General features: G+C 52.8%; 1 protein-coding gene across 1 annotated transcript in view; it reads left to right on the top strand.

The window, feature by feature from the left end:
* Positions 1-221: 221 nt before the first annotated feature.
* ACLY (ATP citrate lyase) overlaps positions 222-17,018 on the top strand; it is a 56,557-nt gene continuing 39,760 nt past the window's right edge. Inside the window, 13 exon segments of the mRNA XM_008571086.1 lie at positions 222-258; positions 261-343; positions 2,133-2,145; positions 4,583-4,767; positions 6,080-6,202; positions 8,146-8,208; positions 8,709-8,899; positions 9,356-9,435; positions 10,613-10,743; positions 11,479-11,597; positions 12,441-12,577; positions 13,288-13,349; positions 15,091-15,208. Coding sequence (XP_008569308.1) covers positions 222-258; positions 261-343; positions 2,133-2,145; positions 4,583-4,767; positions 6,080-6,202; positions 8,146-8,208; positions 8,709-8,899; positions 9,356-9,435; positions 10,613-10,743; positions 11,479-11,597; positions 12,441-12,577; positions 13,288-13,349; positions 15,091-15,208 — 1,342 coding nt within the window.

The following is a 17,018-nucleotide window of genomic DNA, read 5'->3' as shown; positions in this document are numbered from 1 at the left end:
CTCCCCACCCGATGTCCCGCCCCGCCCCTGCCAGGCCGGCTCTCCAGAGGCGGTCCCGGCGGGACAGCTGGGGCCGACCGACCAGCGGGACTACAAGTCCCAGCAGCCCCTGGCCCCGCCCCGGGAGCGGGGCCTCGCCGGGCAGCGAATTGGGAGGAGCCCTGGCGCTCAGGCTAGGGAACGCGTGTGGCCAATCCCGGGGCCGCTCGCGCCGTGAGCCGATGGGGGCGGGGAGAAGCGCGCCTGGGCCGGGACAAAAGCGGATCCCGAGCGGTTGCGGCAGGCTGGGGAGCTCCGGGCAGTGGGAGTGAGTCGGGTCCTGTGGAGGGAGCGCCGCGCACGGGCCTTCACAGAGAGGTGAGTGCGGGCGGCTCTTTTCGGCAGCGGGACCCCGGGCCGTCCCGGGCGCTTCCTGTCTCCCTCCGCCAACCCGGAACCGCCTCCCGCGAAGCCGGCTTGGTGCTGACGCGCCCTCCCTGCACCTGCCTGCAAGTTTGGGGCGTCTTAGTTGTAGGTTCGTCTTCGCCCGGGGCCGGCCGGTGGCGCGAGTCGGTCGTCCCCTCCCCCGCCGCTCCCGCTCTGCCACATTCCAGTTGTTGGGAGTTTGCACAGGGCTCGCCGCCGTCCTTGCTTCTCCTCCCTCCGCCGAGTTAACATTTGCCTCATCCGGATTCCCTTGCCCCCACCCGGGGAGCCATCGAGCTTCCTCGGGCTCTTCCGGGCCACCTTTTGCCCCATCCGGCTCCCCTCACCAGATGCCGGGGACGGGAAGTAGAGAGAGCGGTGGAGACTGGTCCCACTCCGACCCCTCACGAGCCGGGCTCAGGCCTTCCTCTTAGTTCTGTGGAGAATCGATCGAGCTCCACGCCGAAGTGGAAGGAGCTAGCCGGGCAGGCCACGCAGGGCCGGGCTGCCCGAGGCCTCGCCTCGCCGCGAGGACTTGGCCCCAGAGCGGCTGCGCAGGACGGACCCTCCTCGCCCTGGAGGTGCCGTCGGGCCCAGCCCTAAGCGACAGATGGCTGGGGCGCCCGTCTCCCTCCCCAACCCTGAGCTGACGCCGAGTCTGACACGGTCCTCAGGGGGCCGGAGGATGCTGCTGCCGTCCTCCTGTCGAGACTGGCAGAAGCCCAGTCCCAGCGCCTGCTGCCCTCGCCACCCTTGGCAGATAGCGTGCATTACCAAGTAGGTCTGTCATTTGGGGTCCCTGAAGTTCTGCCTGGGAAGAGGATTTTGGGAGGGGTGGTGAGGACACAGTTTGGTCTGTCAGTCCACTCCTTTCCACCCTTTCGCTTTGCTCGCTTTGAACCCGCTGGGCTCCTTGGATTTTGGAAATGTTGGGTGGGCGACAGCTGGTAGACCCCAGCTGTCCAGAAGGGTTATTTTCACCATTCTTTGAAAGCTTCTTAAACATCTTGGGGGGCGGTAATGGGAAGAACCCTCAGACATTGGGCAGCTGGTGTCTCCATCCCCATTCTGACACTACTTGCTGCAGTAGGGCACACACAGAATTCTGTCCTTCTTTACACCAGGGTTTGCCTGTCCTCTCAAAAAACTCCAGTTCTACAGATACTAATGTTAAAATGAGTGCTTTGTGTCCTTTCCAGAGAAACCCCTAAATAGCATTACCCAGTGATTCCTCTCCACTGGCTATGTCCCAGGGGTACATTCTTGGGGAACAGGCTCTTTTCATTCAGCTTTCCCTGTGGGCTGCTGCTTCTCAGTGGCTGCTGAGAGTTAACTCAATCCTCGGCACTGTCTTCAGAAAAGACTCCGTTCAGCTCATCAGGTCCCTCCCTTACAGTATGTGTGCATGTGTTCAGGTTCCTTGGCATGATTTCCTACAACTGGTTTGCACATTTACCTGTAACCAGTTCCTGAGGTCCAAGCTATGTCCTGAAGCCATTTATCACCAGTTTCACAGCACATTCAGTACTGTGACTTTGGAGGAGTTCCCCCAAAACCCAGATTGGAATACACTTTAAGTCCCATTGTCACTAGAGAAAATGTTCTTAACTGGTGGTTGATCTGTGGGCCATTAGATCATGGTCACAAGTGAGCACCTTGAAATGATACGCACAGTTGGGTAGGTGCACATTTTTCTGGGATTTTCTTCAGATTCTCACGAGTATGAGACCTCAAAGAAGAGTCACTACCCTAGAGAGACTTCAAGATCCCACTGAACAATTAAAATTTCAATTTATCTCTTACCAAGTCCACTCCCTGGGTTTTTGAGCCAGTTGCCTAATCACTCTACACTGGTGAATATGCAGAGGCCAGACTCACTTCCCCCTTCTATTCTGTTGTATAAATTCTTTGTTTCGACCTCCCCATCTAAGCCAAAATACTCTGGTGGTGAATTTGTTGTTAAATCGGCACATCTTGTTTCCTATCCTGTAACATCCCCTGTTGTGTCTTCTGTCCTATCCTCCTTCCAAAGACCCTATGGAGATGGGCTCTTGGATCTGAGATTTGATCTGGGGCTCAAGAAAATTGTGATTTTTTTTTTTTTCAGCTACAGAAGGTCCCTTTTCTCTCCCTTTTCCTTTCCAAAGTTGGGTCTTGTGTCTATTTTGGAAGGTACCAGGTTTGGGAGACGTGTACTGGGAGTGTCAGACTTTCTTTAAGAGAGGCTTAGCTGAGGGGCTTCCTTTCTCCTGGAGTTTGTGATCACTCTTACTGAAGGTGTCTGAACTGTAGAGGGTGGTCAGCTGCTGCCCCCTCCTCTCTCTGCTTTATCTGCACTAGGCTGCCCTCTATTTGGGAGGGGGGTGGAAGGTGGTGTACCCATTCGATTTCAGGACCAGTTTTTCTGGTCTGAGTCAAGAAGGTTGGGAAATGGAGCAGGAGTGGGTGGGGGTTGGAGGAGTGGGCAGGGGGGCTGGTTGGGGTGTCTCCTTCAGAAATTCACACTGAGAAGGAGTCACAAGTTATCCCAGGGGAAAGCCGGAAAAGAGATTGTCTCCTCTGAGCCCCTTCCCAGTTACCCCACTTTAGGCCAGACACCAGGCTGAATATGCTCACTGTGCTCAGTGGGAGACTAGCTGGGAGGCTGAGGGAGCAGCCGAGCCAGGATGAGACCCTGAAGTGCCACCCCCCACCTGTCCAGATAGGAGGGGGGTGCAAAGCAGCCTTCCCTGAGCTGGGAATGAAGAGCAGCCTTCCTGTATGTGTAAACCAGCCAGTTCCTTAATGCCACCCTCCTTTACTTGTACTTGACTTTCTTCTCCCCCAGCAAATTCAACAGCTTCGATTCTGGGCCTTTGTGGGAGAGACAGGAATGACTTTTCCTGATCTGGCCAAGCTCTTGGCATGAATGACTTGGTTTCCTTTCTCATCTTCCCCTGTCCCTGTTCCTCTTCCTAACTCACTCCTCAAGCTACCCATGAGAGAATGGGTGTGTCAGGACAAGGTCGTGGGAAGAGGAGATGAAGAAATTCAGACCCTTCACTGAAGTGAAGGGGGCATGTAGGCCTGGATCTTGGAGAAATGGTCTTTTTTCTTGGGCTGCTATGGATTTTTGTGGGGACACAGATGTAAGAGGGTTTGGGTTCAAGCCTTGAGTTACAGCACTGCTTATTAGTTGGACTTACTGGGCAACTTATTTTTAACTCCTCTCAGCTTTTATTCCTCATCTAAGAAATGGGGTTATGAATCTCAGTGTACCTCACAGGGCTCAAATAAGATGAGTTTATTTATACATGGAACAGAGGATGGTTCCTGCCTCCCCCTGCCCCACCCTCCTTCTCTAGCTCAGTTAGAAGTGACTAGTACAGGGTGGTCCCCAGAGAGGCCTCTGTTTTGCTTAGTGGGTTTTGCTCTGAGTTAGCAGCTGGATGACTCAGGTGGATGACCCATCAGCCAGTGGGATGTACCGAAGGTCAGTTTCCCCACCCTGTGTCTGCTATGTACTCCTTGGTGGCAGTCTGGTGTCCTGGGAGAAGAGATCTTTGAGATGACTCTCCTCTTTCCTCCTCTTCACCTAACCAGGGCCTAGGAGGCGTGATCCTGTTCAAGACTAAGTGAACTTGCTGGCCTGGCCTATGGCCTGGTGGTGTGTGTGTGTATGTATGGATGTGTCTGGGGAGATGAAACCTATAGGGAGAGTGAGGCAGCCTTGTGCAATTCCGGCTGTGCTCCTCACAGGCCAGAGAACCTCAGGGTGTGTTTTAGCGCTTGTGTCCACCTTGGCTTGGAGCAGCACTCAGATTTGGGTTAAACCACGGGTGTTCCTGGTGTCTGTGTCCAGCTGCCTTTTGCTCCAAGATGAATGTGGTTGTAGCTGAGCTAGTTTGCCTAGAGGAAGTAGAGGAAGAGTTGAGGCCAAGAGTCCCGGGGGAAATGCCACTTGTGTTTTTCTCCATCATCTTTCCTCACCCATCATCTCTGGATCCTCCTCCTCTGCTGATGAAAATGCGTTTGAGGTCTCCTTCCATCCCTCCTGCTGGGGCAGCCCTTTTTCTCCCTCTTGGGAAAGCTGAGGTCTGCTTTTATTGTCTGGGGGCAGCTGGGAGTGGGTCCGCCCTGCTGGGGAGGATCGTGCTTCCACTTCCCTGCCCCCACTGACCAGCCCCTCTCGCCCCAGCAGGTAGAGCAGGTCCCTTTGCAGCCATGTCAGCCAAGGCGATTTCGGAGCAGACGAGCAAGGAACTCCTTTACAAGTACATCTGTACCACCTCAGCCATCCAGAACCGGTTCAGATATGCCCGGGTCACCCCGGACACAGACTGGGCCCGCCTGCTGCAGGACCATCCCTGGCTGCTCAGCCAGGTGAGCCCTCCCTCACCCTGGGAACTTCCTCCAGGCTCAGGGTCTGCAGAAGAGAAATCAAGTGGTTTATTGGAGATGTCCAAAGAGGTCACATAATCACAGACTGCCTGCATCAGTGGGCAGTGTGCAGTAGGCTGAGCGAGGTCTGGTGTTTGCTCTGGGCCCTGCATGTTGAAGTACCCTGGCCAGATGTACCCTGGCATGGGCTTAGAACCAGACAAATTGGTATCTGAATTGCAGCTCTCTGTTTATTAACCACGTGGCCTGGAGCAAGCCATTTCACATTTCTGAGTCTTCGATTCCCCATCTGTCAAATGGGGATAACAGTCACTCTATGAGCTGTAAGGATTAGTAATAATGTCCGGAAAGCTATTTAGTGTGCTGCCTGGTACTTGGTAGATCAAGCTCAACAAAGAGTAGGTGTGTGCCCTCCCCTCCCCCAAGTGCAGCATATCAGGAAGGTGTTGGGGCAATTAGAAAGTGTGACCTTGCACTTTGTGAAGAATAGCTGATGGCCAGGATCCTGGAAGGTTAGCATGGAGTAAAGGCTTCTGTCTTGATATTCCTGCAGTGCCATTGTTGGGTCTTATGCTTTTGCTGGGCCCAGAGAGCAGGACGAGGGCCAATGGTGGGGGTTTCCTTCCACTGTGAGGTAGCCCAGCCACAAAGGGAGCTGCCTTGGGAAGTGGTAAATTTCCTGGCACTGGAGGCATGTGAGCAGTGGCTAGGGGGTGCTTGTTGGCCTGTTGTAGACAGGGTTCAAGCACAGGGATGGAGTTGACAAGATGACCTCTAAGGTCCTTTGTCACTCCAAAGCTCTGTCTCTGTTCTTCCTTTTAGAACACAGGTGCTGGTCCATATTCTGAATAGTTTACAGTTGAATGAAGAAGCTAATATAGGCTGGCCAGTTAGCTCAGTTGGTTAGAGTGCAATGCTGATACCACCAAGATCCAGGGTTCGATCCCTGTACCAGCCAGCCACCCCCTCCCCCAAAAAAAGAAGCTAATATATCACACAGGGGAATAGGGAATCACTTATTCATTCAGCAGGTATTTGCTGAGCACCTACTGTGTGCCAGGCCCTATCCTGAGCACAGATGGCTCTAGATTCCTGGTTCTCAGAAGAAAGATATAGGCTCGGGTAGGGTGAGGGAAGCATCCAGGGGTTGACCCTGAAGGAGGAGTGGGGTTAGCTTTGGGAGTGGGGCGAATTGGAAGTCACCCAGGCTGTCTTGTAGTTTAGGTTCCCATACTGTCACCTCTTACTCTGTCTTCTCTTTCCTTGCTCTAAGTACAAACCCCTTTCATTCCAGAGCTTGGTAGTCAAGCCAGACCAGCTGATCAAACGTCGTGGAAAGCTTGGCCTAGTTGGGGTCAACCTCACTCTGGATGGGGTCAAGTCCTGGCTGAAGCCACGGCTGGGACAGGAGGCCATGGTGAGTCTGGCTATAGGGTTGGGGTGGATGTGCTGTGGTAGCAGAAGCAAACATGGTCACCTCCAGATGAGCAACACTGTGGGTCATCCCCACAAGCCAGTCACACTGCAGCCCAGGGAAGGCAGGAGTCCTGTGGAGCTGAGCCACCCAAGTGGTCTTAGGCAGCAGGGCCAGTCTTGGTGCTCATTCCCTCCTCCCCCATCAGGGAGTCCGAACTCCTTTTTTATTGGTTTGGGCAAGATATACCACAAAAGTAACCCCAATACAATTCAAGAGCCAGCTGGAAATGGTCTGTGTCTTTAAAAACGCTCATAGGTATGGGACTCCGAGGCCCATTCTGTGAAAGACTTTCTTTCCAGTTTCCAAAAAGTGTTATTGTGGTAGCTTGTGATGACATGCACACCTAAGAGGGTGAGCTAAAAAAAAGATGAAAAGGGGAGCTGCACAGTCATTTAGGTGGAGAGACGTGTTAGGCCAAGAACCTAGGATGAAATAGCTAATAATGCTGAGGGTAAATTCAGTTCTTGACTTCTCCCTGCTTGGTGATTAATTTCAACTGTATAGATGAGAGAACTAAAGTGAAATATGGCTTAGGAAGGCTGAGAGATGCTCAGAAACAACATTTTTCTTCTCCTCATTCCCCAAGGGAGCTGGAGAACTAAGGGAGGGAGTGGGCTGAGGTGTGGCTTAGCCTAGGAGCGATGTGTTGTCCATGCCTGGCTTTGTGTGCGTGGTTCTGAAGGGCCTTCCTAGAGTGAATGTGACCCCGGGATGAGCTGTTCTCTTCCTTGGCTACCTTGGAAGTAGCAATGAAGTTGGCAGTAGAGGTGTCTTCCTCCCTTGTTGGGCTTTGTCAAAGCAGCTCTTAATGTTAATTTCCCAATTTCTGGCCCTCATGGATAAAGAGGGATCCTTGAAGTTGCACATGGGCCTGGTTGTGGAGGGATCTGATCCTTGATGTCTCAGGCCTTTGGGGAGAGAATGGTGGGGTTGGGGGCTAAGCATGTCCCTAGGGAGCACATCATGCTCCCCTCTCTTCAGCTGGCTGCCGGGAGGATGATGTCAGGGATGTCTGAGCTGGCAGAAGCATCGGGCCAGCGGAAGCGGCTCATTACCTCTGATGGATTGCTGTCTGGTTCCTGACTCAGCAGTGACACACAGGGCGGGCGGGGGGGTTGGAACATACTAGGATGAGGACTGTCTCGCCTTTGCTGCCACCAGGGACCCACTCAAACTGATTAGCTCTGCAGGCCTGTTGTCCTCAGCCAGGAAAATCTCTTGACTTTCCTCTTCTCCCCCCGATTCCCCAGGCCTGGACTCACATCCTCAGGCTGGGTCAGTGCCTTTGCTGCCACCAGGGACCCACTCAAACTGATTAGCTCTGCAGGCCTGTTGTCCTCAGCCAGGAAAATCTCATGACTTTCCTCTTCTCCCCCCGATTCCCCAGGCCTGGACTCACATCCTCAGGCTGGGTCAGTATGCCTACCTCAAGGCAGACAAAGCAGGATGGTTGCCTTCTCTTCTACCCAAGTTCCAAGTCCTCTGGTCTCCCGGCCTGAGCTCAGGGATAGCCTTGATTTGTCTGAGCCCTTTAAATTGTGCGACAGCAGGGAGGGAGATGATTCCTGGTCACTGTGCTTTTTGGGGTGGGACAATGTTGCAGTTCATATATCACCCTCCAGAAGAGGCAGAAAAAGAATGGGCAAGGTCAGTACATGTGGAAGTATGGCTGGCACAAGGGCAAGGGCATGAAAGAGGGTATCTCAGGAGGACTTCTTGAGCTTAGGTATCTGTAACCCCATTGCCCTAGTTTCTGGAAACATCTCTCTACCGGGTGTTGTGGTAGTAGTGCTTGGGCCTCACGTCTGGGCGATCTCTCCTTCTGCCCTGGGGAGCAAGACCTGCCATGCATCTGCGCTTCATCTCTCTCAATTTCTCTGTAGGTTGGCAAGGCCAAAGGCTTCCTCAAGAACTTTCTGATTGAACCCTTCGTCCCCCACCGTCAGGTATGTGTGAGGAGGCTCCAAGCTGGGTCTTTTCCCTACTGAAGCTTTGTGTTTGCCCAACTTAAAATGATGAAAGGGGAAGTCAAGCTGATGGAGAAAATTCAAAGGGACCAGGGTCCCTGAAGCTGCACTGAGGCTCTGAGGGTACTACTGAGCAAGGAGTACAGAGATGAAAGAAGGGGCTTAGTTTGCAGCATGGAGGAATTAGGGCTGATAGTAGGGAGGACTGGCCAGTGCTGGGATGAGAAAGACTTGAAGGCAGGACACCATTCTCCAGATTGGGTCACACCAGATGGGGACTGTCAGCCAGTCAGGTTGTGGCCTCTCCTCTCTTCCTTGTCCCCAAGAGGAAGATAGTGAATGGGTCTCGTCTGGGTGACTGTTTTCTACTGGGCTTTAGAAATGAGACCACGGCGGTTGGGTTCCTGTCCTGGTGTGAGGCAGCCCTCATCTTCCCCGGCTCATGCCCTCACCAGCTTCATGCTCTCTTCACCTGCAAGGCGGAGGAGTTCTATGTCTGCATTTATGCCACCCGAGAAGGGGACTACGTCCTGTTCCACCATGAGGGGGGGATGGATGTGGGTGATGTGGACGCCAAAGCCCAGAAGCTGCTTGTTGGTGTGGATGAGAAGCTGAATCCCGAGGACATCAAGAAACACCTGTTGGTCCACGCCCCTGACGACAAGAAAGAGTTGCGTGAGAGGGATGGTGGGGAGGTGGCAGTGGGAATGGGAAGACCAACAGCTCTGGGCACAGACCAGGGAGGGCACCGTGGTCTTCTTTACTTGGGTGGCAGCAGGCGATAGGCACAGCCCTTGTCCTGGGGAAGAGAACTGAGTGCAGTGGTGGGGCTGACTCAGAATCAGACTGAAATATGCTGCCAGCGTCCCTCACCTTCTTGCCCTTGTCTCCTTGCCCAGGTGCCTCCTCCAGCTCCCTGCCTGACAGCTCCTTTCCGCCTCAGTGGCTGAAGAGCAATTTCCTGAGAGCAGGATTTGCAGAGGAGAGCAAGGGGCCAAGGGGCCAGCAGGGCGATGTTGGGACGTAGAGCTGTCAGTGGCAGTGACAGATTGCTGTGGGGGCACCTGGGGTGCTGCTGAGTCCGCTCCCTGATGGATTGACTGTCCCTCTCTCCCTCCCTCCCTAGAATTCTGGCCAGTTTTATCTCCGGCCTCTTCAATTTCTACGAGGACCTGTACTTCACTTACCTCGAGATCAACCCCCTTGGTAACTGGCTCTGCTGAGGGGCATGGGGCAAGGGTCAGTTATAACAGAGTCCCAGTGCCTATGGTAACCCTGGCCTTGGCTTTCAGAGGACCAGACCCCCATCTGCCAGAGGGCAATACAGGACAGGTGTGCATGTGCAGATGGATCTCCAAGCTCATTTAGTGCCGCCTCCTGATTCTGAGCTCTCAGAAGGCTATAATTATTCCTCTTCTAACCAATTTCATCTTCTTTCTTTGGTCTTAATTTGTTCTGTGATGGGAAAGTCCTGGTTTTGGTCTGACAGCATGCTATTGCTGTTCCTGCCAGTGGGTTAGGCTGTCTTACCAGGAGTGGGAGCTGCCTCTGCTTTGGTCCAACCCCTTCAGGCTCTTCTTTCCTCTCTGTGCACTCGGAGGCCCCTTTTCTCCCTCCGGGAAATTGGTTGGTCGATCATTGACACCCAACGCTGGGAAGAGCTTGGTCCAAGCCTGTTCTGCTACAAAGGAGGCAGGCGGTGTGAGGGGGAATGGTGTGGGCTGGCTCTGGCCTCGTCTTCTCAGGGCCAGGTTCAGGAAGCCGAGAAATCAAATCAGATTGCAACCATGGATGCAGCTCCTCTAATGGGCCAGATGGCCTTGTGTAACTTAATTAGCTAAATGGCCCCGGGGGAAAGGAAGATGGATGTCTAGTGAGGTGGCAATAAATGAATCCTCCTGGCAGGGGGCCCAGTGCACCCCACGGCTTCTCACTCCACCTGACCCTAAGGCTTTCTTTCCCCTGGCTGGACCCCAGGAAACCCAGATGTACATACTTAGGGGGTCTTCCAACAGCAGCGTGTACCTTAAACACTTCTTAAAATGGCAGGGCCGCTGTTGGGCTAATAGTTAGATACTTAAAGCAGGGAGTATAGCATTTTATCAAGATGTTTGAAAATTGCCATGGCAACCCATACAGACCTCCCTGTCCCATTACCTATAGTCAGGCACTGAGGAATGGTCTTGTAGAATTTGTTTTTCCTTTAGTGGGGAAAAACTGTGTCTCTAAGGACCATTCTGGTTTCTCGTCGAGCTCAGGGAGTTATTAGGTCTGTGTGGGTCCCTATGGGAGTGGTGTTTGGAGAAGTCTGGTGCAGGGTTTTGGAGGGGGGTGGTCTCCTCTGCCTGGAGCCTCTGTCTCATTGCCTCTGCTCTGCTCTCAGTGGTGACCAAAGATGGTGTCTACGTCCTTGACTTGGCAGCCAAGGTGGATGCCACAGCTGACTACATCTGCAAAGTGAAGTGGGGCGACATAGAGTTCCCTCCACCCTTTGGGCGGGAGGCGTACCCAGAGGTAAGGCTGGGTTGGAGAGGAGAGGAAAGTGGTGGGGCAGGGGGAGGATGACGAATCTCAGACCAGCACTTGTCCCCACTCATGGGCTGTACATTTGGCAGGGAAAGGAAGGCTGAGAACCATTTAATTTTCTTAAAACCCCAACGGGGTGGGGGTAGGAGTCAGCCAAACCTGAATCCTGGCCAGAAATCCTTTTAGACTTCTCTCCCAATCAACCTCCCGGGCTCTTAACTTGATCTGTTGCTTCTTGATAATTCTGAGTGGCCCCTAATCCTGTCAGGAAGGTTGTTCTCTGGCCACTCGCTGAGAATTTTCATTGCTCCTTCCCACCCCCTCCTCTGAAACGTCCTCACAGCGAGGTCAGGCCTTCTGTGAAGTAACCCAGGCCAAGGAAAGGGCTGGGCTGGCCTGGGGAGGGGACAGGGCAGGTGATAGCTAGGCAGGCTTGTTGGTGGAGGTGTGGCAGAAACAGTGATAGTGAGGCCATGGACGTGGGCAGAGGGCCAAGGGCGTGAAGCAGAGAAAGGAGTTGGGAAGTTTGTCCCCAGGCAGTGGCTGTGGGTACTTGGAGACATCCCAGGCATGTGAGGCCCCACGATGTCCCTTCTCCCCCACCCCCTTAAAGTGATAGAGTGACCTCTTCATGTGCCTCCAGGGAAAGGGGAGAGGTCCTGGGACATAGGACCTGGTGAAGGGAGCGTCCCAAGGGCTCACCTGTTTCCATCTGGTCCTTAGGAAGCCTACATTGCAGACCTGGATGCCAAAAGTGGGGCGAGCCTGAAGTTGACCTTGCTGAACCCCAGGGGGAGGATCTGGACCATGGTGGCTGGGGGTGGTGCCTCTGTTGTGTACAGGTGACTGATCGGGGCTGTGGAAGGCATGCCAGCCACTCACTGTGGAGTGGGGCAGACAAAAGCGGTGGCATCCCAGAGGGCTTCGAGGGACTCTGGTGTTTCCTGCTTCAAAATTGAGTTTATTTTTATGAGTTTTAGTTGTCATAATTAGTATTTATTTTATGAGTTATAGTTCTTATAATTAGTGACATGTGCTCCATGCAAAGGTACTACAAATATAGAAAACGAAGTAGGAAGTGAAAGTTGCCACCCTCTCCCCGACTAGGCCACCCTGGTGAGCACATTATTTGTATGTATATCCTCCCAGGTGTTTTAATGCCAGTGTAAATACTTATTTGTACTTTTTGACTTTATAGAGATTCCGGGATCATATTCTACATACACCCTTTTCTATAATTAGCAATTTTATCACTTAAAGCATAGTAGACATCTGCTTGTTTATAGACTTATAACTTGCCACATTCCCTTCTGGGGTTGGCTGGCACTCTTTCCTCTGGCTGCAGCATAGTTTTCTCTGTTGGGCAGCCTGGCAGGGACTCCTGCAGTGTCCGATTTTTCTTGTCCTTGGGTTAGGAAGGAGTACATTGTTCATTGTACCTACCATTGTCTGTCAAGGCCCCCCGATGCCCTGGGGCTGGCAGAGTGCACTGCCTAGGAGAGTCTGAGGTAGCACGGTTAACTTTCAAGTGAGACTTGCATGGGGGGTGAGGGTTGGAGGTCAGAGGGGCTGGTTCCGTAGACTGACTTCAGTGTTTGTGGGGGTGTCCTCTCATGCACCAGACTGCCACCCTCTGCCCCAAGAATTGTTTGGAGCCAGCACTGACTTCTGTGTCTCCCTGGCAGTGATACCATCTGTGATCTCGGGGGTGTCAGCGAGCTGGCAAACTATGGAGAGTACTCGGGTGCCCCCAGCGAGCAACAGACCTATGACTATGCCAAGACGATCCTTTCCCTTATGACCCGAGAGAAGCACCCAGATGGTGAGATTTGGGTGTGCACACCCACCCACACATACCCGCACCCCTTCTCTAAGAGTGGCCTAGCCTGCTGCAGTGGGAACAGCTTTATGCTAGGGGTCACCGAGACTGTGGTCCCGGTCCTTTGCAATTTGGGGCTAGTCATTTAACTTCTGGATCTCAGTTTTCCTGACTGCACAATGGGCAGTGACTGCTTCTATCAGCTGGGGGCTGTGAGCGAGCAAGGAGGCGATTTGTAGCGGAGCCCTGTACACGGGTGTGAGGGAGGAGGAGGGGCGGTGGCGTGCACTTGCTCTGACTGCTGTAAACTCAGTTCTTAGTGACCCTCTTGGGTGTCATCCAGGCCGGGTAACTCCCAGCATTCCTTTACCACCTGCCCAGTGTTTTGAAGCTACCCACACCCGTTCCCTGTCCCTTAAGCCAGAGAGAGATTCCCACCAGGGGTATCTAGAAACCACACCAGATTTCTGGGTGCCAAGTAGGAATAACATAGAGAGCCTTTGGGTTTGGATTGACTACTGCCCAGTGGCGCAGATGATGGCGTGTTGGGCTGATACAGCTGAACAGACATCAGGGGAGACCATCCTACTCATGCCCTGACCCCTCCTAAAAGTTGGGGGACCGTCACTCAGAGGAAAGGTTTGCATTTCTTGGAAGGTATACAAGTCTACCTCTCTAACTGTGTTCTGACTTCTTATTTACTCCAAACCCAGGCAAGATCCTCATCATTGGAGGCAGCATTGCAAACTTCACCAATGTGGCAGCCACATTCAAGGTAATCAGCCACAGCAATGGTGCAGATTCTGGGGAAAGTAGGTTTGGGGAGCAGGGAAAGGGTCTCACAAGGAAGATTTGAGCCAGAGGCAAGTTCCCATGAGCTGTCCAGTCTGGGTAGGGGTTCTTGCCCCAGGGTCTCTTGTTGGGGGAGGAGAAGACACTGGAGTAGGAGATGTAGGTTTGAAGCTGTGTGTCTCTGATGCTCGCTGGACCATAATTCTACCATCCGAAGCATGGGGAGAAGGCAACTTTCTGCTTTCCTCCTCTCAGAATCATTTCTTGGAGGGCCGGACTGGTGGCGTACTCGGTAGAGTGTGGTGGCGCTCCCGCCGAGGGTTCGGATCCCATGTAGAGACTGGTCTGCTCACTGGTTGAGCGTGGTGCGGGCGCAACACCGAGGGTTGCGATCCCGTTGCCGGTCGCGGTGTGGGCACAACACCGAGGGTTGTGATCCCGTTGCCGGTCGCAGTGCAGGCGCGACACCGAGGGTTGCGATCCCGTTACTGGTCATGAAAAAAGACAAAAAGGAAAGAAAAAAAGAATCATTTCTTGGAGAGCTGGCTCAATTGATCCTCATTTTCAGCACTCCATGTAAAACTCGCTGGGTTCTCTGCAACTCCTGGTCTTTTATCTCTTGTCATCAGCTCCTTCTCCAAAAGATAGGAATGAGGAAAGTGTTTTGATGACCTGAGGCTCCTGCTTGTCCAGTCAGGGTCCCGTCAGCCTGGGTCCCTGTGTGTGGGTCAGGGCTGTGTGCACATGCTTTAAAGAAAACCTGACTACTGGTCCACCAGGATGACAGCTAACGTGTCGTGAGAGTCATCCCCTTCAAGATAGCTGCCTCAGGAGGCCATTCCATATCATCAGATGCCCAGTGAGGCTATTCAAGAGGATGCGCCTCATCTAGTAGTTCCATATAAGTTTCGAGAATAGTGTATCAGTAAGTATCAACCTTGAAAGTCTGAGCTCTCAAGAAGTGAGGGACCCGGCCTCATCAGTCCTGCCTGAAACAAGTCTCCCTAATGGTCCTGACTCAGCAGACAAATCTGAAGCTTTGTTTCAACTTCTGAGCAGCCCTGCAGTTAAGGCAGCTCCCTTGATCTGGGTGGTTAAGTCTGGAGAAGGAACTACTGTGTGTAGAGCTTTGTGTGAAATGCCTTGGGTGACAAGGAGTTAGACTCCAGACTCATAAACTAGCTCTCCGTCTGGACAGACAGCTGGTATGGTACACACCTTCCCATCCTCCCATTTTTTCCAAAGTGGATAACAATTGTAAAGTTTCCCAAGATCACTTGAAGAAGCTTTTGTAGGACCTTGACACTGAAGAAGACTGCATCTTGCTACCTCTGAGAACCTTTGCATGGGACCCTGGCATAGATTTCCCACCCCTTCCTGCCCCCCAAATTGTAATAAGAGATAAGAGCAACGGGACAAGAGAGATACTGGCAAGGCCCTGCTGATGTTAGAGGTCCGGCACCCCAGTGCATTGAGGGGTTATTCCTGGGTACCCCATATTGCCACCTTGGCAACATCACAAATGATTGAATGTCCTGTGCCTTTGGGTTGCTTGTGCATAGTCCAGTTGACATGTGTACAGACAGTCCTTGATCACGGGGCCTGCCATGAGAAGTAGTGCTTGTCATATACACCTGGTACATTTATTTATCATGGTTATAAATAATTGACTTATGCTGCCTTGTGTTTTTAGTCACGTCTCTGTTGTCCCTTTGGGCTTCCAGGGCATTGTGAGAGCGATTCGAGATTACCAAGGCCCCCTGAAGGAGCATGAAGTCACAGTCTTTGTCCGAAGAGGTGGCCCCAACTATCAGGAGGGCTTACGGGTGATGGGAGAAGTCGGTAAGATGGGGGGCCTTTTCTCTCCTTCCCACCTTGAGTGTGGGTGGCTTGCCTCTTTGGGATGCCTGAAAGAGAGTTCATCTTTGGGCTCTTTCATGCTCTCCTACTCCCCTTTCTGGATATTCAGCTCTCTTCTTCTTCCGTTCTCTGCCCCCCCCATTCTCCCCCCACCCCGTGCCTGTCCTAAATCTCAGAATGGGCAGGAAAGCATTTTTATTCAGCTGTACACTTAACAAATATTTACAGAATGTCTGCTTTGCTGGGCACTATGCCAGGCACTTGGGTTACAGCCACAAACCTGACAGACAGCACAACGTTGTGGAGCTTAGGACCTTAACCATAATGTCAGGGAGTGCTGAGTGCCATGAAGAACGAAGCTGGGAGAGGGATAGCATGTGTAGAAGGGGATGGGCGCTTTCAATAAGGTGATCAGAAAATGCTTGACCAAGAAGGTGACATTCAAACAGAAACCTGGAGGAGAGGCAGCAGTAGCTCAGTGGTGACTGTCTGCAGAGGAAAGGGCATGTCCCAGGGCCCTGTGCTGGGAGTGGGCCTGTGTGTGTGGGACCAGCAGGGAGGGCCGAGAGAGAGGCAGCGGGAGCAGACAGGGCGGGGCCATGTAGGTCCCGGGAGGACTTGGCTGTGACCCTGGGATGGCAGCCATGGGAGGACTTTGAGCAGAGGAGTGACATAATTTGACTTAGGTTGGAATAGGGTTATTTCGCTGCTGGGTGGAGAGTAGAGGGCAGGGTGGCCAGGGTAGAAGCAGGGAGACTACTCTGGTGGCCTGCACTGAGGAGGCAGGGGTGGCAGGAGACAGGAGATGGAACACTTGTGGCCTAGATGCGGGGACAAGAGGAGAAGGGCCAAGCAACTGGTAAAATCAGAGAGAGTTGCTCCTTGAGATGCAGGAGAAGAGGGGGGTGGCATCCATTTTGGTTTCTTTTCTTGCTTCTGCATTTTGAGTGTTTCGTGCAGGTTTATGACACCTCAAACACAGAGTTTTAGGAAGTCAGGGACCATGTCTTGTCAGAACTAAAGTGGTGTCTCCCTAAGTCAACCTGATTGAACCTGAAACAAGTGAGCTTGTGACCAGCAGCTTTGGTCTTAAGTGCAGCCCCCAACGCTCGGAGCAGTCTTTGTGGAGCAGGCTTCACGTGACATGCCAGAGGGGCGACAGATATAAGATGCTCGTCCAGTGAGCTTGCCCTCTGATTGGAGAGAGGAAACCTTTCCATCCTCCATTTTTCCAAATTTGGTATCCGCGGCAAACACTACATCCCTTTAAGTTACTTGCAGTGATACCAAGTCCTGGTTTTCCTTCATTCATGTAAAACTGTGGGCCAGGCCCTGGGGACAGCACAACAAATGCTGCCAGATGGTGCTCTCACAATTGGAACAAGTAAACAGTGGAAGAGGGCTTTGCAGGAGAGTAGCCATCAGGTAGGGAAGGCCTTTCTCAGGAGGCGGCTTAACTTGGGTTAAGCTGAGTGACAAGAGCAGCCAGGGGAAGCTCTGGATCAAGAGCGCTTCATGCAGAAGGAGGAGCAGGGCCAGAGCCCCAGGGACATGGGTGTTTAGGAGTAGAGAAATTAGGCCGTGCTAGCAAGCTGGAGTGTGTGCGCGCAGGCAGTGAGGGCTGAGGGGGTTGGAGAGCCAGCCCCGGGTCCTGAGCGGGAAGAGTGCTCACTCTGATCACTTGAGGCTTGCCAATAAAGCTGTTTCTTACTCTTCTTATCAGCAGGTGGTCTTTAGAAAGATTCTTTTGGTGGTGAAATTTTTTTTCTTTTCTTTCTTCTTCTTGCAAAGA

Source organism: Galeopterus variegatus, unplaced genomic scaffold (genome assembly GCF_000696425.1).
Source record: "Galeopterus variegatus unplaced genomic scaffold, G_variegatus-3.0.2 Scaffold658, whole genome shotgun sequence".
NCBI lineage: Eukaryota > Metazoa > Chordata > Mammalia > Dermoptera > Cynocephalidae > Galeopterus > Galeopterus variegatus.
This window is presented reverse-complemented; position numbering and strand designations above follow the sequence as displayed.